At 48.5% G+C, this 27,459-nt stretch overlaps 2 protein-coding genes across 7 annotated transcripts in view; both read right to left on the bottom strand.

The window, feature by feature from the left end:
• The window catches only part of LOC122389342 (zinc finger protein 271-like), a 259,548-nt gene extending 232,991 nt beyond the window's left edge, over window positions 1-26,557 (bottom strand). The window contains exons 1-11 of one of the 6 annotated variants that reach the window (XM_043381250.1): window positions 26,513-26,557; window positions 26,099-26,167; window positions 16,068-16,297; window positions 15,761-15,909; window positions 15,569-15,642; window positions 15,246-15,329; window positions 14,976-15,052; window positions 14,492-14,585; window positions 14,214-14,326; window positions 13,871-14,013; window positions 13,551-13,684 (exon numbers count right to left, since the gene is read on the bottom strand). In XM_043381250.1, coding sequence (XP_043237185.1) covers window positions 13,551-13,684; window positions 13,871-14,013; window positions 14,214-14,326; window positions 14,492-14,585; window positions 14,976-15,052; window positions 15,246-15,329; window positions 15,569-15,642; window positions 15,761-15,909; window positions 16,068-16,297; window positions 26,099-26,111 — 1,111 coding nt within the window. In that variant the 5' untranslated portion in view covers window positions 26,112-26,167; window positions 26,513-26,557. The other 5 variants (XM_043381252.1, XM_043381251.1, XM_043381246.1 and 2 more) reach the window with 5 other exon arrangements.
• Window positions 2,294-3,976, bottom strand: LOC122389348 (gastrula zinc finger protein XlCGF17.1-like). The gene has a single exon (XM_043381271.1). The coding sequence runs from the start codon at window positions 3,853-3,855 to the stop codon at window positions 2,686-2,688; it is 1,170 nt and encodes a 389-aa protein (XP_043237206.1). The 5' UTR covers window positions 3,856-3,976; the 3' UTR covers window positions 2,294-2,685.
• Window positions 26,558-27,459: the final 902 nt, after the last annotated feature.

Below are 27,459 nucleotides of genomic sequence, written 5' to 3'. Positions count from 1 at the left end.
CCAGCATGCTGTTCGCCGTCGTGGCGTCGAAGCAAAAGGCCGCAGTTCCGCTTCTCCAGTTCTTAGTCCCCCAGCGCTGTGAGCATGGCCTCCTGTGCTTGGATGGAGGGGAGGTTGGGAACGGCGAGGAGCTTGGCCACCCCAATCCCTCCCCCCTCCCCATCACCAGGACCTAGAATCGGTCGACGCTCCTTCTCTCGCGGCTCAGTATTCGCGGTTCAGTCGGAGTCGTATCCTAAGTTCCGTGCCGCAGTTGATAACAGGTTCACGTGTTCTTCACACATTACGGTTGGGCAGTTTGGCCCGGTCGAGGCCAGTTCACTGTTGGGGACGTCCGCTCGCCCGCATGCGCTTGGGAGTGTGAGTCAACGTTTCTCTCTCATGGTAGCCATCGTCAAAGACGTTCCCTCCGTGTGCGCGCCGCAACGGCCGGGTAAGTCTGCTGCTGGCACTGGCACTAGAGTCGGAAGGAGCGCCCACGGAAGAACATCCCGAAAGCACAATAAACCAGTGCAGCTCAATGCACACTATCGCCTCTGCTTTCGCCCGCCGGCGATAGGCTGACTCCAACTTCTTCACATTCTCTTTGACAGAAAAGGAGCATGTCTCAAGAACCGATAGAACCGTGGGGCTCGTCCTCCCTTTGGAACAGGAGAGACCGGTCACTCCTCACACTAATCAGAGGATATGACCTCCACTGTGAGAAGGCACCGGTCGCAGGCCAAAACAGGCCTGACATGGGTAAAACAGCCCAGATCAGACCTGTCTTGGCCTGACCTGGACTGGCTACGATCGGCCGGAAGTGATGGGATTAACAATTGTTATACAAACAAAGGTCAAAATACGTCTGAAATGACGCTTAATGACCACATATGTCATTCCAAATAGGTTTAAAGTAGTTTCCAAAAAGTTGATTTTTTGCCCAAAAATGTCAACTTTGACCTCAATTCGCGACCCCTAAATATCAATATTTTTCAAAATCATTTTGCACACATTATTTTTTACGGGAATGGAACCAGAAAACTACCCGCACGCCTAAAAATCGGATAACATAAAATTCACCCTATTGCTAAGTACCACCCTAGTGTATACTGTATACCTACTGTATGGCGGTCTCAGCCAATCGATATTAAGACGCACTGCATTGCAATGCATTGCGACGTCTCATTGGCGAGGCTGGTGGTGCCGCTGGCAGGCCTGTGGCGCCCCTGCTAGGCTTCTGGTGCCCCTGACACTGTCAGGGACACCATAGGCCAGACAGGCCTATGGTGTCCCTGGAAGGACTGTGGTGCCCCTGGGCCCTGACAAGCCTGAGGTGCCCCTGACAGGCTTTTTGAGACCCTGACAGGTCCGCGGTGCCATTGCTAGGCCTGTGATGCCCCTGGCAGGCCTGTGGTGCCCCTGGCGGGCCTGTGGTGCCCCTGCTAGGCCGCTGGTGCCCCTGGGTACTGGCATGACTGTGGTGCCCTTGACAAGCCTGAAGTGCTCCCAACAGGCCCGTGGAGCCCTTTACAGGCCCAAGGTGTCCCTGCGAGACTGGTGGTGCCCCTGTGAGGCCGGTGATGCCTCTGCGAGGCCGATGGTGCCCCTGGTAGGCCGATGGTGCCCCTGGTAGGCCGATGGTGCCCCTGGCAGGCATCTGGTGCCTCGGGCAGGTCTGTGGTGTTCTTGCTAGGCCGATGGTGCTCCTGCAGGCATGTGGTTCCCCTAACAAGCCTGTGCAGTGGTACCCCTGACAGGCCCGTGGTGCCCTTGCTAGGCTTGTGGTGCCCCTGTCAGGCCTGTGGTGCTACTGATAGGTCGGTGGCGCCCCGGGCCCCAAGGGGGGGGGGGTCATGAGTGACCCATGTGATGTGCGGATCCCCTCCTTCGGATCCGCCACTGTGATCTGATCACAACCCCCAGAAATAAGTAATCGTATAATCATCAGCTGCTTCCATTGTATTTAACATAGGTACTGAGTAAATTGATAACACTATTGCCGGCTGGGTCATTAATGACCCAAGGATATTTATTGAGGAACAAAAGTTATCCGGTGACGAGAAGGGCAAAAATACATGTCATACTTTTTCAGACAAATTTAAATAGGTAGACGATCATTCAACAGATAGTAAATTGCAAACATAATACAACATTACTTTTTGGGACGGCGCGCCATTGCCAGTGACCGGCTGCTGTGCAGTCCCGTCGTCTTTGGCTCCAGCCTCCAGAAACTTCAGTGGACGAGCTCACACCAGTTTTATGCCGCTCCGACTGTCGTCACTAAACCCACAAAATCGACAAAACACACGCGCAAGTTCATCAAAGTGCCATTTGCCTCCATTGAGAAGAAACATGAAGATTTTGCTTTTGGGTCATATATGACCCAAGCGGCATTAATGGGTTAAAAATGGCGCTACGGCGCTTAAAATAACGACAGTTCCACAGTCCTTTCCTCCTATGTAAGGGCGGCTATTTTAAATACACAACCACTGAATCACACCGGATAAGTACAAACAAACCAGATATGACACTGGTAGCCACGAAGCTCACAAACGAGAGTCAGAGCTATAACACGAATAACTAACGTACAACGGGGGCTGGTCATGCACTTGTCGTGAAGCCTCAGCACTGTGTTTCGACATTTAAACGATTTACCGCTTCGGTCACTCACAGCTTGTTATTCTCACCAGTGAACCAACCACTTTAAAACGTATTTTTTGTGTCAAACTGCCGAACCGTTGCTGATGTAGAGGCAACCGTGTGGCCGCTCTTCGCGTGGGTCCGCATGTGTCTGAAGAGATATGCCCGTCGAGTGAACCGGGCCTGGCAGTGTGAGCAGCCGTACGGCCGCTCCCCCGTGTGGGTCCGCATGTGTTTGATGAGACTTCCTCCTTCAGCGAACCGGGCCTGACACCGGGAGCAACTGTACGGCCGCTCCCCCGTGTGTGTACGCGTATGTTTGTTGAGGCTTGACCGTTGAGAGAACCGTGCCGCGCAGATGGAGCAGCCGAAAGGCCTCTCCCCCGTGTGGGACCGCATGTGTTTTTTGAGGCTTGACCGTTGAGTGAACCGGGCCTCGCAGTGTGAGCAGCCGTACGGCCGCTCCCCCGTGTGGGTCCGCACGTGTTCGTTGAGATATGCCCGTTGAGCGAACCGTGCCGCACAGGTTGAGCAGCCGTACGGCCGCTCCCCTGTGTGGGTGCGCATGTGTTTTGTTAGGGTAGACCGTTCAGTGAACCGTGCCGTGCAGATGGAGCAGCCGAACGGCCGCTCCCCAGTGTGGGTCCGCATGTGTGCAGTAACATGTGAGCGTTCAAAGAACCGTGCCTTGCAGATAGAGCAGCTGTGTGGCCGCTCCCCAGTGTGCGTTCGCATGTGTCCGGTGAGTTTTGACCGTTCAATGAATTGTGCCTTGCAGAGGGAGCAGCCATACGGCCTCTCCCCAGTGTGGGTTCGCTTGTGTCTGATGAGGTGCGCCTGGTCAGCGAATTGTGCATGGCAGAGGGAGCAGGCATACGGCCGTTCTCCCGTATGGGTCCGCGTGTGTGTGGTGAGAGTGGACCGCTGAGCAAACCGTGCCGTACAGATAGAGCAGCAGTGGGGTCGCTCTCCCGTGTGAGCCATGCGGTGGCGTTTCATACGGGTGGACTTGTCGGTCGAGTATTGACACCGCTCGCACTTGAATCTCCCGTTCCTGCCGATGTGACCGTGACTTATCTTCACGTGTCTGTCCAGATGTTGTTGTCCCAGACATCTGACGTTGCAGTGGGGACATTGAAGTGTGCGACCAACACCTGTGAAACACATTGAGAGAAGAGGGATGTCGACAATGTTTCTGGCCAAATATGAAAAATCAGGCAAAAATGATTTCATCCTGGGTGATACTCAATATAAAAAATGAAGGACATGCATCGCATCCTCAGTAGCGATGCATTACTTGTCGGTGAAGCAGGATTAGGGCGCCAGCTGTGCCGTCCGCATCTGGACGAAGAAGTTTGAGAGCCACTGAAGGTACAGTCACCAGCACTTGCTACTAATCACCTCGTTTTTGTTCAGTAGTTTGAAGACCGATCAATTCTCAGTCGCGCAAGATACGTCAAACGATCCGTTTGGTCCTCCGATTTTCGAATATCTAACTTGTTTTTGTATATTCGAAGCATTTTGGGATGGGGAGCCAAAAAACCTCTTTTCTGCCCTAAAAAGTGCCCCAGGAAGTCGTAGAACCTAGCCCCGCCTCTGATCCACAGACCACTAGTGCCATCTCTTGTCAGCCGAACAAGCCGCAGAAGTAAATAACGTCACGTGACCTTTGCACACGCTACAATTACTACGCAGCTGTAGTGGGGGAAGCGGGGCGGAGGCGTGGAGAGGGACGCGATCGGTCGGCTGGGGTCAGGTCGCCGAGGTCAGAGGTCATCCGCCGGAGGGTGTTTGAGCGGTTGGGCCGTGTGGGCTGGGGCCTGCGGAGTGGGGAGCGCCTGGACCTATCTGGAAGCAAGCCCTACAACGCTGTGACAGTCGAGAATATTGTGAGGAAAGAGAGAGAGGGAGAGAGAGAGAGAGAGAGAAAGAGAGGGAAAGGAGAGAGAGAAAGAGAGAGGAGCGAGAGGGAGGGAGAATAAGAGGGAGAAAGAGAGAGGGAGAGAGAGAAAGAGAGAGGAAGAGAGAGAAAGAGAGGGAGAGAGAGAAAGAGAGAAGGAGAGAGAGAAAGAGAGAGAAAGAGAGGGAGAGAGAGAGAAAGGGAGAAAGAGGGGGAGAGGGGAGAGCGAGAGCGAGATAAAGAGAGCGAGAGAGAGAGAGAGAGCGAGAGAGCGAGAGAGAGCGCGAGAGCGAGCGAGCGAGAGAGAGAGAGAGAGCGAGAGAGCGAGAGAGCGAGAGAGAGAGAGAGAGAGAGAGAGAGAGAGAGAGAGAGAGAGAGAGAGAGAGAGAGAGAGAGAGAGAGAGAGAGAGAGAGAGAGCTAAGAAAGACTGGAGGGAAGGGATAAATAAGGACGGGAGGAGAGAAAAGAGAGACAGAAAAGGAAAACCAGAGAGGGTAAAATGAGAAAGAGGGCAATGGGGTAAATCAGTGAGAGGGAGCGAGAGAGGAAATATTTAGTTGTGTCAGCTTGTTTCACATGTAAAATGTAAATTTGCTTTTCATCATTACAGCTTCGGATTGGAAATTAAATCTTAGCATCCTTATGATAAACCCACGTTGACGGGATGCAGTAGCGGCGGAATACCTTCAATTAAGGTGGCGACTTACTGCCGACTTTTGGTCCTATTCTTTCTATGCAACGCTCATAGGGCTAATGTTGAAATGCCAAAATCAAAGGGGGGCCACGGTGCCCCGGTGCCCTCCCCGTTCCGCCGCCTATGACGGGATGGGGACGCTTTTATGGTCGTCGTTGGGGTCGTTGGGAGCTCGGCACTAATGGGGTCTGGGGATGATGTTGAAGGTTTCGCAAATCTATATTATGAATTATGTTTCATAAAAGAGATGCTATTTTTTGCACAACCCATTTAATATTTTTTTTTAACGTTTGCTATGAAAATGTTAACCCGCGCACCGACGGGAGTCTGCGCCAACTTCGCACCGACGGGGGGGGGCGGATGACCGCCCCCCCCTGAGATCTCGAGAACGAAGCAAGATAGCGACAAGCGGTAAACGGCATCGGATACGCACGGCCAAGATCTACAATTTTTACTAAGGTCATTTTCAGGTCAGGTCAAAGATGACGTCACAGGGGTCGAAAAAGTCAAAATGGCGGCGCTAGATATGGAGAGTTTTTCTCCAATAACTTTCGAATTAGTCAAGATAGGAACAAACTAAGGGCATCATCGTGATCCTCTCGTCAATCCGCATCGAATGATATATATGTTGACCTCTAAAGGTCAAGGTCAAAGGTTGACCTCAGGTCACGTGACCTCGAGGTCATCATGTATATCATTCGATGCGTCTTGACGAGCTGAACACAATGAGACCATCCACGCGTCTGTATCTTGTTCCTGTACGGAGTTATTGACCAAAAACCTTTGGTGACCTTTGATGACGTCACATGACCTCACAGCTGCCCAACAGCAAAACAGACCTCAAGGTAGTGAAGGTTGATCGTATATAAAGTCATGTATGGTATATGGGGCCATTCCGACCCGTTTTAGTGGTAAAAACAGGGAGTTGATTTTTCCCCCATTGACTTATAATGGGGAGGTCGCGAAATTGACCTGACCTTAGGTCACCGATATCAAAATTCCGAGATATACAAATTGTAGCTACTAATGACCTAATAATATCCTGCGACTTTCAAAGGCCTCCGACATCTACTGTAGCTCTGGCACGGTGACAAAGTTGCAAAAAAGTGACTTGAGGTTGGGTCATTCAAAGTGACCTGGTGACCTGACCTTAAAAGGTAGGAGGTTCAAACTTGCACACCATGTGTAAAATTGATGAGGTTATAGTCATACCAAATTTGCGCCGCGGTTTTCCCGCTATTCGCGAAAAACCTCAGGGGGGCGGACATCCGCCCCCCCCCCCCCGTCGGTGCGAGGGTTAAGCCTAGTTCCTTCAAGATTAGGTCCACAACTCCACAGCTTGCAGCAGAAGCTAGCTAACATAACAATTAAACCGCGCCGTGTTGGTGGCATGAACTTTCCGTCGAGTGCTGGGGGGGCCTCCGTCTAACTCGGCTCCTGGGCCACGTAGCGACACGCGGTAAGCGGCACTCGAAAGGGCGTCAAAAATAAGGAGGAAAACACTCGGTCATTTTAAGGTCAGGGCAAAGGTCAGGTCACCAGGGTTCATCAAAGGTCAAATTTAGTTGATTTCAACGATTTTTAACACCTGACGGCTAACTCGGGAACCAAAAGAGCTACAGTGCCGCGGAAAAGCGCATTCGCTAGCTCTTTTAACACTTTTTCGCCAACATGTCCTCAAATTTGACCTCAGATCAACGGTTTAGCCCCCAAAGGGCACCGCTCTGATTGACCTCAAATTTGACCTCAGATCAACGGTGTTTTCACCGCTCTAGCACGTCTCTGTCAAAAGTCAAAAAACTTCTGAAGACCTTTTATGTCCTAAAATGACCTCAGGGGCACACACAAGGGTCACAGGTGCAATTTTCCGATTCAGTGTGTCATGTTTACCTATGGACCGATCACGATGTTTGAGAGGGTGTAGAACGAAATTCGTCCAGAAGAGGCGCATTTCAATTTTCTCCCATTGACTTATACCTAATGGAGCAGTCGTAAAATTGACCTGACCTTAGGTCACAGACATAAAAAAATCCGAGGTATCCATTTTATACATACTGTTACCCTAAGCAATTACTGAAAGTTTTAACGTGATCGCTCAGTCGGTGTAGCTACAGCGAGCTTTCGATTTTTTTCTGAGGTAAGGTCATTTGACGTTATCTGGTGACCTGACCTTGAATGACGCTACGCGTCGCGTCGCCGTTTTTGAGATATTCGCGAAAAACCTGAGGGGGAAGGGCATAAAACGCCCCCCCCCCCCCCCCCCAGCACGGCGCGGGTGGTTGACATAGCGACTCGGACTGAACAAATGCCTTTAACGTTTCAACGGATGAATAAGGTGAGAGGATTGAGGTGGCTTGTATCGGATTTTCTTCTGCTTGTCGGTAGTTTAGGTTGAAGTTAATTTCGCGGGCTGTCCATAATCATTCAAGAGGGAAAATTCAGCTGCACATCGTTCGGGTCAAATTAATACCAAACATTCTCAAAATTTTGTAGTAAAGAGCCAGTAGTCTACGATATATTCAAAAAACAATTAGAAAAGAATAAGCGGACCGGTTTTGTCTATCAAAGACTTCATCAGCGCTTTTTCAAAAACGTATAAGAAGAAAACTATAGCACAGTGACAATCGTTTGAAGTAAAATTGGATTCAGTAAGAACTAAGAACTTCATTGTTTGAAAACCGCTGACAGTTGATAGCTCAATGACACTTAGAGCCGTGCATAAGGAGGCGTGAAAACTCTCTCCTCATCTCGTTCTATTACGAGAGGACCATGTCATGGCGTGAGAAAGGTGTTCTCAAAATAAATGACACTGTATGAGTGAATGAATAATCCGCGCCCCGTCACCGTTGGGCTATTGGCGGACCCTACCACCTGATCGGGTGGTGCAGCCGTTTCGCCTTCCACCTGAGGTCTCGGAAAGGTACCGACCGATTTTGAACATTCAAAGAGCGTTCGATAGCCCCACCAGGGAACTACCTTGTTACCAGGTTTCGTTGACCTAGGTGCAACCCATGACGTCACAAGTCAGGTCAAAGGTCGCATTTTTCACTGATTTAGTCTAAGGAATGCGTTACAGTCAGTTAACACATCAAATAAAAGGCATGTTATCGAAAAACATCGATGGAGCGTTGGTTGTCTATTACATATGTTGCCTAAAGAGGTCATTGATGCTAGGTCAGTTCACAGAGGTCAGGTCAGAACGCAACTGTGCTAGGGTCGTGTGATACATGTTTTATGGCCAATTTTACATTTAAAATTCAATGGTGTGGGCTAGACGGCCATTGGGGCCAGTTTAGATTACATTCTGGTGGAGGTCAGGTCAAGGTGTAAAAGAAAGTCAAATTTCAAAGTTGGTATTTTGCATAAAAGGGGTATCTATTCGATGCAGCTCGTCACAGGAAATCCAATGGTGGTCTTTGGCTTGCTCTATGTGCTCTGTGACGGCTAAAAATTGAATTTGAAAATTTTACGTAATACCTACATTTTGAGTAGTTTTTTTTTCCATAACTTTGCTAAAAATGGAGCTATTGAGTTTAAGTTTGGCATATCTAGAGCAGATGTTCTATAACATACATTCCAGTTTTAATTTTGAAAGTTGTTGGTATTTTCGGGGTGTTATACTTCTGTAGTTTTGATGGTGAAAATCAATTTTTGTTTGGAAACAAGAGTTGGCAGTTTGGTAGCGCTGTTTATGTTACATCTTTTTGATCTTGAATATTTTTCGTTATCTTCAAAACTGTAAGCGTGACAGCTCTTCCCGCTAAACCTTTTATTGGGTCGAAAATGACAGAACATGACATTCCTCTGACGTCATTTGTGGCTAACCTTTCATAAGAGCTCTGGAAAAGTTTTATCACAAGGTGTAAAAATGATGCCCGGAGGGGTCTTGAAAGTTTGGTGGCGACATTTGCTATACTTTAGGAGATATCGACTGAAAAGGAGAGAGGGGGCCGTTTCGCGCCGCCCTCCCCCCCCCCCCCCTCAACGGGGCTTTCAGTTGCTGCTCTCACAGAATCACAGAACTCTTGGTTATATTACAACGTAGTGGAATTGCAAGTGGCAATATAAGCTTCCTGCCAGCGCCGGACCAGAGTTTAAACATGCAGGCTGAATTTTAACATTTAACTTTTGAATTTTTAAACCGTTGAGCTTTTTAGAAGGTGTATGAACTGTTCAGCTCCTTTTTTGGTCCATCACAGCGGGCTTGTATGTCATTTGTCAACCAAAATCGAATTAAAAACTTTTTATTTGGTCTGGCTACCTCGCCAACTTCTTAACTGGATCGTTTAGTAGCTTTTGATTGGGCACTGCCCACGTTGTCTGTCTAGCTTTTCGTGTCATAGACACTGTCTATGACACGAGAAGAGGCTGCTGACATCGTTTGTCGCGGTTGGATAATACCAATCCACGTCCCAGTTGCAGTGGCTGCTCGATCGCACTTTCCCTGGCCCACCTCTCCCACCGGCCACCAGGCTAGACTTTGCCCAGCACAGCCGTCGCCTCAGTGCCTCGGGCGGTGACCCGTTCAAAGGGGCTCACAACTCGTATGGTGCCGTGGCTCTCAAACCAATACAGAACAGTGAAACGCAAAGGCTCACTTTCCATATAAGGCGAACGGCTGATTCTGGCGCCGGGGCTCCATTCATGCTAAGGCGCCCAATCACAGCGCCGCATTTCAGTTAGTGTCGGGCGCAAAAGCTACTATGCTCCGCCCCTCCATCACGTGACCCTGCCCTCACGTGGCCTCAGTCACGTGGTGTTTCCACTTCTTGGCGCATGGCGGCGCTAGTCTCGCAGGGGCGGTGGTAGCTTGCTCCCCCGCCGTCCGGGGGTGATGGGTAGCAACTGCTGGTGACTGTACAGACCGATGCCTGACATGCGGTCACGACGTAAAGAGACGTCGAGGAGCGGTGGTGGAACAAACAGTCACCAGCCGATAAACTTGCGACGGCGATAAAAACGTAATGGACAAGATCGGTTGCCTGACACAGATGAAAATTGAACGTCCACAAAGGCATGGGTGCCGCAACACCCTATGAAATGTAATGTCCCCAAACGCAAGGATGGCTCAAGACCCCCAGGTTTTTGATGCAGCTCCTCAAAATGCAGCAGCTTGCATAAATTCCAACAATGCTGAACAGATGGGCTAGACTCCGGATTGAGTAACATGATGTGCCCCACTCGATGTCAATAAAAATGTTGTGGTTCGTATTGAAAACTTCGACAATATGGACAATATGTTCAGAAAAAAATGCTGACATTCAAGACTACCCGAAACGGTATTCAATGCCACCATCACGCTATCTGTACAGTCATGAACTAGCGTTTTGTTCTTGTCAAAAAGTTTGGATTTCCGTTGCAAATACAAAGTTTTTTATATTTCATCCAACATGGCCACAGGCAAGGCGATAAATATGTACTAAATGGCGTCACGAGAGAATGCTGACGTCATGGTGCATACTTCTTCGGGAGTAAAAACTGCATCCATTTGATAGTTTTAGACATTGAAATCTTGTTTCATTAGAATGATCCTGAATATTACGCAATATCCCAAAACAATTAAGTAATTAACAAGATTGGATACCTCATAAAAAGGGCACAGGTCACACGATGACATCACAAAAACGAACACGTTACAGGTATGCCAGTGACTACAGCCTGGTCACCGGCACGTTGTTGTATTGATAGTACCAGACTTTGTCAAGCAAAAACAAACCTTTTAACTTCAACAACATAAATGCGCTCGATAGTTTTCGAGAAAACCCTGCTGACAGGATGTGTCCCGTGACACTATCTGCCCCAATCTCCCCTACCCATCGGCCGTCAACTATTCAAAACCATTTTAAAAGGTATAATCGTTCCCCTCAGCAGTCCTTTAAGGATATATACCACTCCCAAATATATATTTTTTCTTGCTACAGTTAAATGATCATTTTATGACAAAAATGATGCCGATTAAAAAACATGTTTATGATTTTTAACTTATAACAGGTATGCGAAGAATTATATTCTATCTTCCGTTGGGACTAAATATGGTGGCGGAGGATATTACGCGTTCACCAATCATATTGCGTTCTTAAAAAAAAAAAACAGCTGCACGCTGATTGGCTGACACTGCCCCTCCGACAGCCACTTTTTAGATGTCTGCGAAAAAGAGGACGGGGGAGGCGACCAACCCATCCCCCGGCCCGGCGACGGATAAAGGTCCAAATAAAGGCTACTGAACGATGTGGCAGAAGTTTTTTCCGAAACAATCGAATCGACATAGTGGACCTAGTCTTTAACAGGACCGATTGCTATTCCCCACGAAATGTCAGCCCAACGAACCAAACCCACGTAGCTTGGTAACGCGGTAATTAAACGTCAAGCCAACATACATCAGAGCAGCATAGCTTCAACGCAAAGGACTGAAGAAGAGCACGGTCTGTCTGTCGGTAAGAAAGATGGTATCTTAACAGTGCGGCAGATGTTGCGCGCAAAGCAGCATATACCACCACAGTTTTACAGAGGTTTTAGTATACCTAATGTTTTAAAATTGCGGACCGCGGACGCATGCGGACCGCTCTTCTCGTCGGTCCGCATGTGTCTGATGAGACTTGATTGAACAATGAACCGTGCCTTGCAGAAACAGCAGCCATACAGCTGCTCCCCCGTGTGGGTCCGCATGTGTCTGTTGAGGACTGCCGGTCTCGCGAACCGTGCCGTGCAGATGGAGCAGCCGTACGGCCGCTCCCCCTGTGTGGGTCCCCATGTGTATGGTGAGGCTGGACCGAGCAGTGAACCGTCCAACGCAGACAGAGCAACCAAACGGCCTCTTCCCAGTGTGAGCACCTACGCATCTGTTTGGTTAGGTTTGACAGCGAAGCGAAGCGAACCGTGCCGTGCAGGTTGAGCAGCCATATGGCCGCTCCCTCGGGCATTTGTTTCATGAGACTTTCCCGTTGAGCGAACAAAGCCCGGCAAGTTGAGCACTGAGCAGCCTTACGGCCGCTCCTTCGTGTGACTGTGGGTACGCATGTGTTTGCTGAGACTTTCCCGGTCATTGAACCGGGCCTGGCAATGTGAACAGCCGTACGGCCGCTCCCCAGTGTGGGTTCGCATGTGCGTATCGAGGTGTGACCGTCGAGTGAACCGTGCATGGCAGATGGAGCACCCGTACGACCGATCCCCAGTGTGGGTTCGCAGGTGTCTGGTGAGGTGTGACCGTCGAGTGAACCGTGCCTTGCAGATGGAGCAGCCGTACGGCCGCTCCCCAGTGTGGGTACGTATGTGTTTGTTGAGATCTCCCCGCCTAGCGAACCGAGCCTGGCAATGTGAACACCCGTGCGGCCGCTCCCCAGTGTGGGTCCGAATGTGCATGGTGAGACTTCCTCGTAGAGTAAATCGTGCCTTGCAGATGGAGCAGCCGTATGGCCGCTCCCCAGTGTGGGTCCGCATGTGTCTGGTGAGATTTGACCGTTCAGTGAACCGTTCCTTGCAGATGGAGCAGCCGTATGGCCGCTCCCTAGTGTGAATCCGCATGTGGTTGTTTAGGCTTGCTCGAACAGAGAACCGCGCAGTGCAGATGGAGCAGCCGTACGGCCGCTCCCCAGTGTGAGTCCGCATGTGTATAGTGAGGGCGGACGGTTTGGTGTACCGTGCCGTACAGATAGAGCAGCCGTATGGCCGCTCCCCAGTGTGGGTTCGCACGTGTCTGGTGAGGGTGGACCGTCCTGTGAACCGGGCCGTGCAGATAGAGCAGCCGTATGGCCGCTCTCCAGTGTGGGTCCGCATGTGATCGGTGAGACCTGACCGCCTAGAGAACCGTGCCTTGCAAATGGAGCAGCCGTATGGCCGTTCCCCTGTGTGAGTTCTGCGGTGGTTTTTCATACAGTCGGACCTGTCGGTCGAGTATTGACACCACTCGCACTTCAATCTGCCGTTCCTGCCCATATGGCCGTGACTTCTCTTCACGTGTCCGTCCAGACAATGTTTTCCCAAACATCTGAAGCCGCATTGGGGACATTGGACCGAGCCACTGATGCCTGAAGAATACACAGAAAGAAGAAAGGCCATTAAAAAAACGTTCCATGCCAAAGCAGGTCGCATTATGCGAGCTGCTTTAGCATAGAACGACCTAACCCGGTTAGGTCGCAAGCCGAAATGCCAGTTCAAGTTACGAACCGAGCCCATGTAAGTTGCCATATAAACGTCGTGCCTGCATACGTCAAAGTAGCAGAACTTCTCAACGAACCGGGCAAAAAACAGTCTACTGTCGGCAGAAGGGTAAATGGCATTACCAGCGTCACTTCGATGGACACCATAGCTCTCGGAGCCGCAAACGATGAACTGACCTGAAGATGAAGGTCCGGCCGGAGAGGAAGTCACAGACTCCCCAGATGTCTCCGAGTGGACGGTCAGTTCCCGGGCCGAGTCGTCTCCGTAGTACACCAGCAGCTCAGAGCCCCGCAGAATGGCCTTTGACGTCCTGCATAGGGAGATAAATATAGCATTATTGATGAAAGCTTGATTGGTGTAGTCACAACACTTACACTGTCATTAATAACTTCGAAGAATCCATTAAAGAAGAATATGGGCCAAAGGACGAACCGCGCATAAAATACGTAACGCAGTAAGGAAGAATAGATCCGTGGATTCCAAGACTACAACGCACCTGAAGTATACCTGGCCCCGGTACTGGAAGGCCACTAGGTTTTGTTCTTCCTCCGAGCGGGCACAGTTGACCCTTCTGAGCCAGTTGCTGCAGCTCGGGTCTTCGGCATTCACCGAGTGATGCACGCGGTCACCCTTCTTGATCTGTGGTACCAAACAAAAACGTAGTTCATCATTTCAAAGAAAAAAGTAAAAATATGGCATGTGCAATGAAAACATTATAAAATTTATATGTTGCTATCATTGGTCTTAAAATGTTTTTTTTTTAATAGCTTTTATCGTTGAAGTAAGTCTAAAGTGAAAATATGCGTTTTTTACCTGCAAAACAAAACAACTGAACTGACCTGCCATCTGTACCCGGTTGTTCGACTTCGGGCCTGACCCTGCTCGGTGGTCAAGGTGCCCTCGTAAGGACCGAGTCTTTGGCGCGCAGGTATGTCCTTCTCCGCCAAAACTCCTGGAATCAAATAAATACAAGCCTTCACCTCAACTAAATGGACACAGCATGTACTGATACATGGGACATAAAATCATACAATACAAGCAACCATCACCAAATGATGCATCAAACGTCCAGCAGCAGTTGTTACGTACCGCCATTTGTCTTGCCTCATTAACTTACCGGTGCCAGACGCTGGATTTGTCGACTGACCAGAGCTGAGAGAAGGCGGCAGGGTCTTGACGTCCCTGTCAACATCTCCGATACCGGGTCGTGCCTGGAATGTTCAGCGCATGTGGGGCGCAATGTCGACAATACAATCCACGCATTGAGATTATCTGAAGCCTGTTTGTAAATCAGACGGGTATGTTTTGTGGATATAGATCATGAACCTGTTCTTGACCACGTACCCATGACAGTATTACCTGCTAACAAGACAGAAGCAAAGCAATAATATAACTATGAGCATGGATTAGAGTAAATACTTCATCCATGCTATGAGGAAGAGGATTACGTAAATGTGAAAGAAATAGATCATTTTTTCATGAAGCTCATGTCGTTCCGTCACTAGGGCATCAGGCACAATTGGTCATATTATTTAATGTCTAAATGTGAGAGGAGTCATGTGTAAAGAACACGAATCAGACCAGTATGGACCAGTCCTTACCTTGGTATCGTGTATGATCTTTAGCGGTCCATGGACGGGACATTCACCGTCCCAATCGCGGCAGCACAAGTCACAAACTGTCAGAAAGAAGGGCGGAAAATTATTAGCGATTTGATGAAGAGCAGACCAAGTTTGTATCGTTCAAGGTTCCGTTAGACGGAAACAATGCGCCTGTATTCGGTTTAATTTATCTGCAATATGAGTGCTTATCGTGTACATTCGTCCGTTGATGAGGACAAGGTAGCTGACTAAAATCGGGAGAATACTCACATATGTTACTATCATCGAGACCGTCCACATCTCGGTAGTTAATGACGAGACGTTGACTCTTGATGAACTCTCCTTCGGCAAAGACTGCAATGAAATACAACAGGGTAATAAATAATTCGGTGGCATTTCGGTAATGCGTCAGTTCAATAGAGTGCATGCAAATGAACATAAGAATGGTTCGATAATGTCATTCAATCACTTTGTAGAGTACGAAACCAAAAATAAAAAAACTTACATTTTCTCTGAAAAGGGCACAAAAGTAAGACCGAGGATATCACGATAAACCCATTGCTTACAGTTTCTTCACAGTTATATAAACTTACCTTCAGTAGAGTCTCGAATGGCAGACGAACAACCAAGTAACAGACTCCTTTTTGCATTGGAGATGAAACAGGCACTGAAAGAACAGACAATTAATGCAAATATTATTAGAATTCATCAAGGATAATATGTCATTGTCTCCTATGTCAAATAACAACTCAAATTTCAACAACAGCACTGAATCGTGCCCTCACCTGTCCCGGTCCACCTCAGTGAACCCGATAAAATCCTCAGACGGTGACGGAGACCGACACCGGAACTTTTCCTCCTTCACTAAAGAATGCAGAGCGTGGTCCGACAAAGGATCGTCGTCGGACACCGAGGGAGATGACGGCCGCTCAACCTAGACCGGATCAACAGACGAACAATATTCAATGAAACATTAGATGTTTGTCCTCCACAGATATAAAAATTGGAACACATAATGTGCTGCCATTCCCTTTTATCAACCTTGCAGTTAAAAACCAATGAGAGGTGAGCACCGTGCATTTGAACACTTACCCTTGGTGAAGTGACTTCAATCTTTATCTCCTCCTTCACAACTGGCCGAAAGTCGCTCTCAGAGCCACTGTCTATGGGAGTGCAGTTCCTCGGCTTCTGGGAGTGCTTCACACACTGTGACGGACCCCATTCTTCGTCGCTGTCAGCACAGCCCTTCCGAGACCACTTTGGTCCTTCTGGTGACGTTGATGCAGCCCGCATGAGCGGCAGTAGTTCAGACACTGATGGATCTGAATGGGGTTCAACGTCAGTTCACATTGAGTTCACTATATGAAAGCACAAAAGGGAGAAGCTATGTAGCAAGAAATTACAAAGTTGCAGAGTTATCACCACCAATAATTGAATAATTCCTTATATAATTGATGATCCATAAAATATATCAATAATACCATTGACATTGTTTGGTTTGTCAACAAGAATCCACGACGCAAATAATGTAGGTGCTCATTGAAAGGTCCTGGCTCCATGTGCCTATACCACCAAATTCTAACTGTTATTTCTATTTATTAAACAACACACCTATTTCCACAGACTCACTTCATAAAACACACAAGTTCCATTGCCACACTTCTAAAACTTTTGAGTTTTAGGCAGAACTTCCAACACTGTCACTCACAAACTCAACTGGAGCAGACACATTAGGCCTAGATAATAATAATTCCTAGTAATTCCTAGATAGTAATTAAGCAGAAAGTAATTCCTAGAAAGTAATTTCTAGAAAGTAATTCCTAGAAAGTAATTCCTAGAAAGTAATTCCTAGATCCTCAAACAAATGGCAACTTGTTAGCTACTTCAAAAACTGCTTAACTACCTGAATAAGTACTAAAATAGGTCTTACATACCAAAATAAAATACCCAACTATTCAAAACAAAAACTCAACTGAGGTTGCTTACTGAGTCAACTCAGTCAAGTGCACTGGATTCGAGACCTTCAGCTCCAGGCCCACATATCAACACCACATACATATATGTAAGCCAGATTGCTATGTTATCTATGAAAGGCATTGTTGACCATATAAATTTAAATGCACTACTAGCTGAAACCCTTTCATTCATTGCTGTCAAGCAAGTTATACCACAATGCTTAATATCACTGCGCTTATGCAGGGCATGTAAGCTTGACCTTAAAACTTGAAATGATACCTACACACCACACGCAAATTGCAGTATGCATTCCTGTCTCCATTAAACTGGGCACGTATCAGACGTGCACATACCACGTTTTGCAGGCTAGGCCATTACAGTTGGTGACTTACCAGGGAAATAAGCTAAAATCGGAGTGCTCTATTTTAAGATCCTGCTCCATGTTAAAGAGATACCCCTAAAAGTGTGATCTTTTACCGGCCCTTACGCAGCTATGCGGCACTTCTCTGTCCAGTGAATGGTATCAACGGATAGAGAATTTATCAAATATTATCATACACTATTAAAAATAAAATCAAAATGTTTCTAAAGCAAACAAGTCAGTCCTAAACATAAGCTAAATATTGATCCTATTTTGCCACCAGTGTTAAAAGTAGATCCCCCAATCACCATGTAACGGAAGTTAGCAGTGATTCAGCAGGGGTTCAGCAGGGATTCAGCAGGGATCGACGGCCCCTACGATTTCGCTGAATTTTGGTGGAGAGGTGCAGAATGGTGTACTCTATCGAAATCCTAGTGCCAAAATGCGGGGAATCCATCAGGGGGGCCACAAATCCCAAAAAACAGTATGCCCTCAGGGCACAATCGACGAACTTTGAAAACCCTACTTCTAGCCGTCAAAACAGCTAAAAATGCACGTCCTTCGAAAGAGGACAAAATTTTACGTACAACAGTACCAAATTTAGGGAGCTAGCGCCCCCCTGAACCGAACAAAACAGCGTCAAATATATGGGCCCGGGAGTATGCCCTCGGGGCATAAATAAACGTTTTCAACAATTTCAGGCCTATAACATCGACAAAATCCAGCAATATGCACATCATTGGAAAGAGCGTAATTTCCCAAACAAAAAACCAAAATAACATTTTTCGATGGGGCCCACCTGGGGCCCACGGGACCCAATTGAAATTTGGGGCCCAATGGGGCGGCCCCTACGATTTTCTTTAAAATTTGCACAGACACGCTCCTGGGCCCCCTCTTCAATCTGGCTGAAGAAACCTACCGGGGAATCCAAAGGAAGGGGCCCAAAGAGGGCCCCAAAGAGGCCCTTTCTAAGAATTGCCCCTAATTTCGCGACCAACCCCGGCAATATGCACATCATTGGAAAGAGCGTAATTTCCCAAACAAAAAACCCAAGTAACATTTTTCGATTGGGCCCACCTGGGGCCCACAGGACCCAATTGAAATTTGGGGCCCAATGGGGCGGCCCCTACGATTTTCTTTAAAATTTGCACAGACACTCTCCTGGGCCCCCTCTTCAATCTGGCTGAAGAAACCTACCGGGGAATCCAAAGGAAGGGGCCCAAAGAGGGCCCCAAAGAGGCCCTTTCTAAGTATTGCCCCTAATTTCGCAACCAACCCCGGCAATATGCACATCATTGGAAAAAGCGTAATTTCCCAAACAAAAAACCCAAGTAACATTTTTCGATGGGGCCCACCTGGGGCCCACGGGACCCAATTGAAATTTGGGGCCCAATGGGGCGGCCCGTACGATTTTCTTTAAAATTTGCACAGACACGCTCCTGGGCCCCCTCTTCAATCTGGCTGAAGAAACCTACCGGGGAATCCAAAGGAAGGGGCCCAAAGGGGGCCCCAAAGAGGCCCTTTCTAAGAATTGCCCCTAATTTCGCGACCAACCCCGGCAATATGCACATCATTGGAAAGAACGTAATTTCCCAAACAAAAAACCCAAGTAACATTTTTCGATTGGGCCCACCTGGGGCCCACAGGACCCAATTGAAATTTGGGGCCCAATGGGGCGGCCCCTACGATTTTCTTTAAAATTTGCACAGACACTCTCCTGGGCCCCCTCTTCAATCTGGCTGAAGAAACCTACCGGGGAATCCAAAGGAAGGGGCCCAAAGAGGGCCCCAAAGAGGCCCTTTCTAAGTATTGCCCCTAATTTCGCGACCAACCCCGGTAATATGCACATCATTGGAAAGAACGTAATTTCCCAAACAAAAAACCCAAGTAACATTTTTTGATTGGGCCCACCTGGGGCCCACAGGACCCAATTGAAATTTGGGGCCCAATGGGGCGGCCCCTACGATTTTCTTTAAAATTTGCACAGACACTCTCCTGGGCCCCCTCTTCAATCTGGCTGAAGAAACCTACCGGGGAATCCAAAGGAAGGGGCCCAAAGAGGGCCCCAAAGAGGCCCTTTCTAAGTATTGCCCCTAATTTCGCGACCATACCCGGCAATATGCACATCATTGGAAAGAGCGTAATTTCCCAAACAAAAAACCCAAGTAACATTTTTCGATGGGGCCCACCTGGGGCCCACGGGACCCAATTGAAATTTGGGGCCCAATGGGGCGGCCCCTACGATTTTCTTTAAAATTTGCACAGACACGCTCCTGGGCCCCCTCTTCAATCTGGCCGAAGAAACCTACCGGGGAATCCAAAGGAAGGGGCCCAAAGAGGGCCCCAAAGAGGCCCTTTCTAAGAATTGTCCCTAATTTCGCGACCAACCCCGGCAATATGCACATCATTGGAAAGAGCGTAATTTCCCAAACAAAAAACCCAAGTAACATTTTTCGATTGGGCCCACCTGGGGCCCACAGGACCCAATTGTAATTTGGGGCCCAAAGGGGCGGCCCCTACGATTTTCTTTAAAATTTGCACAGACACTCTCCTGGGCCCCCTCTTCAATCTGGCTGAAGAAACCTACCGGGGAATCCAAAGGAAGGGGCCCAAAGAGGGCCCCAAAGAGGCCCTTTCTAAGTATTGCCCCTAATTTCGCGACCAACCCCGGCAATATGCACATCATTGGAAAGAGCGTAATTTCCCAAACAAAAAACCCAAGTAACATTTTTCGATTGGGCCCACCTGGGGCCCACAGGACCCAATTGAAATTTGGGGCCCAAAGGGGCGGCCCCTACGATTTTCTTAAAAATTTGCACAGACACTCTCCTGGGCCCCCTCTTCAATCTGGCTGAACAAACCTACCGGGGAATCCAAAGGAAGGGGCCCAAAGAGGGCCCCAAAGAGGCCCTTTCTAAGTATTGCCCCTAATTTCGCGACCAACCCCGGCAATATGCACATCATTGGAAAGAGCGTAATTTCCCAAACAAAAAACCCAAGTAACATTTTTCGATTGGGCCCACCTGGGGCCCACAGGACCCAATTGAAATTTGGGGCCCAATGGGGCGGCCCTTACGATTTTCTTTAAAATTTGCACAGACACTCTCCTGGGCCCCCTCTTCAATCTGGCTGAAGAAACCTACCGGGGAATCCAAAGGAAGGGGCCCAAAGAGGGCCCCAAAGAGGCCCTTTCTAAGTATTGCCCCTAATTTCGCGACCAACCCCGGCAATATGCACATCATTGGAAAGAGCGTAATTTCCCAAACAAAAAACCCAAGTAACATTTTTCGATGGGGCCCACCTGGGGCCCACGGGACCCAATTGAAATTTGGGGCCCAATGGGGCGGCCCCTACGATTTTCTTCAAAATTTGCACAGACACTCTCCTGGGCCCCCTCTTCAATCTGGCTGAAGAAACCTACCGGGGAATCCAAAGGAAGGGGCCCAAAGAGGGCCCCAAAGAGGCCCTTTCTAAGTATTGCCCCTAATTTCGCGACCAACCCTTTGGATTCCCCGGTAGGTTTCTTCAGCCAGATTGAAGAGGGGGCCCAGGAGAGTGTCTGTGCAAATTTGGAAGAAAATCGTAGGGGCCGCCCCATTGGGCCCCAAATTTCAATTGGGTCCCGTGGGCCCCAGGTGGGCCCCATCGAAAAATGTAACTTGGGTTTTTTGTTTGGGAAATTACGCTCTTTCCAATGATGTGCATATTGCCGGGGTTGGTCGCGAAATTAGGGGCAATACTTAGAAAGGGCCTCTTTGGGGCCCTCTTTCGGCCCCTTCCTTTGGATTCCCCGGTAGGTTTCTTCAGCCAGATTGAAGAGGGGGCCCAGGAGAGTGTCTGTGCAAATTTTAAAGAAAATCGTAGGGGCCAGCCCCATTGGGCCCCAAATTTCAATTGGGTCCCGTGGGCCCCAGGTGGGCCCAATCGAAAAATGTTACTTGGGTTTTTTGTTTGGGAAATTACGCTCTTTCCAATGATGTGCATATTGCCGGGGTTGGTCGCGAAATTAGGGGCAATACTTAGAAAGGGCCTCTTTGGGGCCCTCTTTGGGCCCCTTCCTTTGGATTCCCCGGTAGGTTTCTTCAGCCAGATTGAAGAGGGGGCCCAGGAGAGTGTCTGTGCAAATTTTAAAGAAAATCGTAGGGGCCGCCCCATTGGGCCCCAAATTTCAATTGGGTCCTGTGGGCCCCAGGTCGGCCCAATCGAAAAATGTTACTTGGGTTTTTTGTTTGGGAAATTACGCTCTTTCCAATGATGTGCATATTGCCGGGGTTGGTCGCGAAATTAGGGGCAATACTTAGAAAGGGCATCTTTGGGGCCCTCTTTGGGCCCCTTCCTTTGGATTCCCCGGTAGGTTTCTTCAGCCAGATTGAAGAGGGGGCCCAGTAGAGTGTCTGTGCAAATTTTAAAGAAAATCGTAGGGGCCGCCCCATTGGGCCCCAAATTTCAATTGGGTCCTGTGGGCCCCAGGTGGGCCCAATCGAAAAATGTTACTTGGGTTTTTTGTTTGGGAAATTACGCTCTTTCCAATGATGTGCATATTGCCGGGGTTGGTCGCGAAATTAGGGGCAATTACTTAGAAAGGGCCTCTTTGGGGCCCCTTTGGGCCCCTTCCTTTGGATTCCCCGGTAGGTTTCTTCAGCCAGATTGAAGAGGGGGCCCAGGAGAGTGTCTGTGCAAATTTTAAAGAAAATCGTAGGGGCCGCCCCATTGGGCCCCAAATTTCAATTGGGTCCCGTGGGCCCCAGGTGGGCCCCATCGAAAAATGTTACTTGGGTTTTTTGTTTGGGAAATTACGCTCTTTCCAATGATGTGCATATTGCCGGGGTTGGTCGCGAAATTAGGGGCAATACTTAGAAAGGGCCTCTTTGGGGCCCTCTTTGGGCCCCTTCCTTTGGATTCCCCGGTAGGTTTCTTCAGCCAGATTGAAGAGGGGGCCCAGGAGAGTGTCTGTGCAAATTTTAAAGAAAATCGTAGGGGCCGCCCCATTGGGCCCCAAATTTCAATTGGGTCCTGTGGGCCCCAGGTGGGCCCCATCGAAAAATGTTACTTGGGTTTTTTGTTTGGGAAATTACGCTCTTTCCAATGATGTGCATATTGCCGGGGTTGGTCGCGAAATTAGGGGCAATACTTAGAAAGGGCCTCTTTGGGGCCCTCTTTGGGCCCCTTCCTTTGGATTCCCCGGTAGGTTTCTTCAGCCAGATTGAAGAGGGGGCCCAGGAGAGTGTCTGTGCAAATTTTAAAGAAAATCGTAGGGGCCGCCCCATTGGGCCCCAAATTTCAATTGGGTCCCGTGGGCCCCAGGTGGGCCCAATCGAAAAATGTTACTTGGGTTTTTTGTTTGGGAAATTACGCTCTTTCCAATGATGTGCATATTGCCGGGGTTGGTCGCGAAATTAGGGGCAATACTTAGAAAGGGCCTCTTTGGGGCCTCTTTGGGCCCCTTCCTTTGGATTCTCCGGTAGGTTTCTCCAGCCAGATTGAAGAGGGAGCCCAGGAGAGTGTCTGTGCAAATTTTAAAGAAAATCGTAGGGGCCGCCCCATTGGGCCCCAAATTTCAATTGGGTCCTGTGGGCCCCAGGTGGGCCCAATCGAAAAATGTTACTTAGGTTTTTTGTTTGGGAAATTACGCTCTTTCCAATGATGTGCATATTGCCGGGGTTGGTCGCGAAATTAGGGGCAATACTTAGAAAGGGCCTCTTTGGGGCCCTCTTTGGGCCCCTTCCTTTGGATTCCCCGGTAGGTTTCTTCAGCCAGATTGAAGAGGGGGCCCAGGAGAGTGTCTGTGCAAATTTTAAAGAAAATCGTAGGGGCCGCCCCATTGGGCCCCAAATTTCAATTGGGTCCCGTGGGCCCCAGGTGGGCCCAATCGAAAAATGTTACTTGGGTTTTTTGTTTGGGAAATTACGCTCTTTCCAATGATCTGCATATTGCCGGGGTTGGTCGCGAAATTAGGGGCAATACTTAGAAAGGGCCTCTTTGGGGCCCTCTTTGGGCCCCTTCCTTTGGATTCCCCGGTAGGTTTCTTCAGCCAGATTGAAGAGGGGGCCCAGGAGAGTGTCTGTGCAGATTTTAAAGAAAATCGTAGGGGCCGCCCCGTTGGGCCCCAAATTTCAATTGGGTCCTGTGGGCCCCAGGTGGGCCCAATCGAAAAATGTTACTTGGGTTTTTTGTTTGGGAAATTACGCTCTTTCCAATGATGTGCATATTGCCGGGGTTGGTCGCGAAATTAGGGGCAATACTTAGAAAGGGCCTCTTTGGGGCCCTCTTTGGGCCCCTTCCTTTGGATTCCCCGGTAGGTTTCTTCAGCCAGATTGAAGAGGGGGCCCAGGAGAGTGTCTGTGCAAATTTTAAAGAAAATCGTAGGGGCCGCTCCATTGGGCCCCAAATTTCAATTGGGTCCTGTGGGCCCCAGGTGGGCCCAATCGAAAAATGTTACTTGGGTTTTTTGTTTGGGAAATTACGTTCTTTCCAATGATGTGCATATTGCCGGGGTTGGTCGCGAAATTAGGGGCAATTCTTAGAAAGGGCCTCTTTGGGGCCCCCTTTGGGCCCCTTCCTTTGGATTCCCCGGTAGGTTTCTTCAGCCAGATTGAAGAGGGGGCCCAGGAGCGTGTCTGTGCAAATTTTAAAGAAAATCGTAGGGGCCGCCCCATTGGGCCCCAAATTTCAATTGGGTCCCGTGGGCCCCAGGTGGGCCCCATCGAAAAATGTTACTTGGGTTTTTTGTTTGGGAAATTACGCTCTTTCCAATGATGTGCATATTGCCGGGGTTGGTTGCGAAAGTAGGGGCAATACTTAGAAAGGGCCTCTTTGGGGCCCTCTTTGGGCCCCTTCCTTTGGATTCCCCGGTAGGTTTCTTCAGCCAGATTGAAGAGGGGGCCCAGGAGAGTGTCTGTGCAGATTTTAAAGAAAATCGTAGGGGCCGCCCCATTGGGCCCCAAATTTCAATTGGGTCCCGTGGGCCCCAGGTGGGCCCCATCGAAAAATGTTACTTGGGTTTTTTGTTTGGGAAATTACGCTCTTTCCAATGATGTGCATATTGCTGGATTTTGTCGATGTTATAGGCCTGAAATTGTTGAAAACGTTTATTTATGCCCCGAGGGCATACTCCCGGGCCCGTATATTTGAAGCTGTTTTGTTCGGTTCAGGGGGGCGCTAGCCCCCTAAATTTGGTACTGTTGTACGTAAAATTTTGTCCTCTTTCGAATGACGTGCATTTTTAGCTGTTTTGACGGCTAGAAGTAGGGTTTTCAAAGTTCGTCGATTGTGCCCTGAGGGCATACTGTTTTTTGGGATTTGTGGCCCCCCTGATGGATTCCCCGCATTTTGGCACTAGGATTTTCGATAGAGGACACCATTCTGCACCTCTCCACCAAAATTCAGCGAAATCGTAGGGGCCGTCGATCCCTGCTGAATCCCTGCTGAACCCCTGCTGAATCCCTGCTAACTTCCGTTACATCCAATCACCTGCCAAGCTAAAAATAACATTGATCCTGCTGCTCAGGCTGAAATATTTTCCTCACAATTATTTTTATTCATTTATTAAACAAAGATTGAATTTAAGAAAAATAGGCTGATTTTATATGGGGATGCATGTAGAACAATTATTCATCATGGTGAATTTATTTGCATTGTCTTGTTGATTTATATAACCTCAATGTTTGGAGTCATATTTCAGCATGTTCTACAGGGGCCCTGTTTCACCGGTGATAGCAGCATGCTGCTATCACACGTGTCAAATTGGGTTTCCATGGAAACATCAACAAGCCATGACGCCGTCAATCTGTGTGATGTCATCAAATATTGCTTGCAGCATCTTCACGGCCGTGCGATCAAGCAAATGTATCGAACGCAATTCAACGAGACAGAAACTCTGTTCCAAACGCAGCTCACGGATTACACGAAACGTCATAAGTGTGACCTCATCACATTACGTCAGCTCGCGCAATTTGATAGTAGCGTGCTGCTATCACCGGTGAAACAGGGCCAGGGAGTTGAACATTATTTCAGAACCAATCTTTTCCTTTTTCATTTGTCCATTGAACATGACATTTTCAGGGTGGAACAATTTATTTTGATGTGGTCCAAGTGATTTTCATGAGAGGGGTACCAAAAATGGCATCATATTTGGATCGTTGTTGAAGAGTTAGGGCGCGCAGCAGCTTGGCCCAAGCATCCAACTCATATTTGGATCCTTTACACAGGACCCTATGGAAGGCAGTGCTATCACAGGATCATAAAATAGAGCGCTCTAATTTTTGCTTATTTCCCTGGTAAGTCACCAACTGATAGGTAAGCCTTTTAAAATTGCCTGCACATTGTAAGTAAGTAGCAACTTATCAATTATTCATCATATCCAGTGAATTGAAATATGTTGTCTTTAACTGAAAAAGAGTCACCCTACAATGCGGGGATCTTGCTGTAATATTAGAATAGAATAGAGGTTATGAATTTAGGACGGTCAACAAAGGACCTGTAGGAATCCGGTCATTTACTTCTCCCTTACATCAACCATGTTGATGTAGCTCTTTAGCTCATCCTGGCATGCATGCTTTGTGAGTCCGCAGGGTATGCTTACAGATAAGGACACCAGCGGGCAGCGACATTATTATCATAGGCGGCGGAACGGGGAGGGCACCGGGGCACCGTGCCCCCCTTGGCCCTTTGATTTTGGCATTTTAACATTAGCCCTATGGGCGTTGCATGGAAAGAATGAGGCCAAAAGTTGGCAGTGCCCCCCGTTAATTGAAGGTGTTCCGCCTCTACTGATTATTATATTACTCAAAAGGCTAGATCAACTTACCATGCTGATCCATCTCAATCTCCGAATCAAGATGAAGATCACTGGTTTTCAGCTTTGGCTCAGTCTATTCTGTGGAAATGTGCGACGGATGAACCGCCTACTAAGGCATTGAAATAATTGAATCCTAGCTTGAAGCCAATGAAATTATGAAACACCCAAGAATGAAAAAAGATACCGCAGATAGCTTCTTAATCAAACCATCGATATCAACAAAGCATAAAATTAAAGTTGAAATAGGGAAGGAACCAGCATACTCTCACGTGGTAATACAGCAAAACTGCGTCATAAATGTCGAAATCCAAGGCCTTGAAAAAACATCGGAAACTGTTCGCGAAACAAGTATCAAATTCACTTTCAAATGGCATTTTTGGATGTGTCCTGCCATTGCAGGGCCTCCTCTAACAATTAACATACGGTAGGTATGTACAGTCTGTCTTAAAAGTACCGCGCAAAGTGGCGGTGGATCCACCAAGCCTGACGGAGAAAGGGCCTCCTCTAATTTGAAAGTCACCGACCAATTGACCTAGGGAATGGACGCGGATGTCAAATGCTTCGGTGACCCAAATTTAGCAGCCCCTTCCTCAGTCAGGCTTGATGGATCCACCGTCACTTTGCGCGGTACTTTTAAGACAGACTGTACATACCCACAGGTCCTTAACCCTCACCCGTATAGGGGGTGGGGTCGAATGGACCCCCCTCGTGTTTTTTTTTTGCGAATAACTCGCGTAAAAAGCGGCCGATCGCGACGAAACATTCAGTACCTTTGCGTTGATCAATTATCCTTCGCCCCATGGGGGGGGGCATATGTTATCACCCTGTCGCGTTTTTTCGTATAAATAAAAAACCGCGGCGCGTAGCGCCGCGCCGCTTGGGGTAGCTTTTGGTACATCAATTTTGGACAATGTGTAAAATTTTTGACCCCAGGTCATGTCAGGTCAGGTCACCAGGTCAAGTTAACTGACCAAGCCTAAAAAAAGTTTGCAATCTGCATGTCCAGCCTGCAGTGTTTGTCAGAGAGGTGTTAAACTTGATGGATTACATGATGTTATGGGTGCCTACAATTTGCATATCTCGGAGTTTTTATATGCGTGACCTAAGGTCAGGTCAGTGGCGTGACCTTTCCATTATCCCGCGCCCTGCTGGGGGTCCTGGATTTCCACGCCCTGCTGGGGGGGGGTGTTTGAACACCCCCCTTGTAACTCGGCTCCTGGGCCACGTAGCGATACGCAGAAAATGACGAAATCACTTCGGTCAATTTTTTGGTCAGGTCAAAGGTCAGGTCACCAGAGGTCATTGAAGGCAAAATTTCGCCGATTTCCAGGTCGAATGTCGAAAATTTCCAAGAAGCCAACGCATAACTC

This window comes from Amphibalanus amphitrite, unplaced genomic scaffold (genome assembly GCF_019059575.1).
Source record: "Amphibalanus amphitrite isolate SeventyFive unplaced genomic scaffold, NRLGWU_Aamphi_draft 000355F_arrow, whole genome shotgun sequence".
In the NCBI taxonomy this organism is placed as follows: Eukaryota; Metazoa; Arthropoda; class Thecostraca; order Balanomorpha; family Balanidae; genus Amphibalanus; species Amphibalanus amphitrite.
Note: the sequence above shows the minus strand (reverse complement) of the source record. Positions and strands in the feature narration are given on the sequence as shown.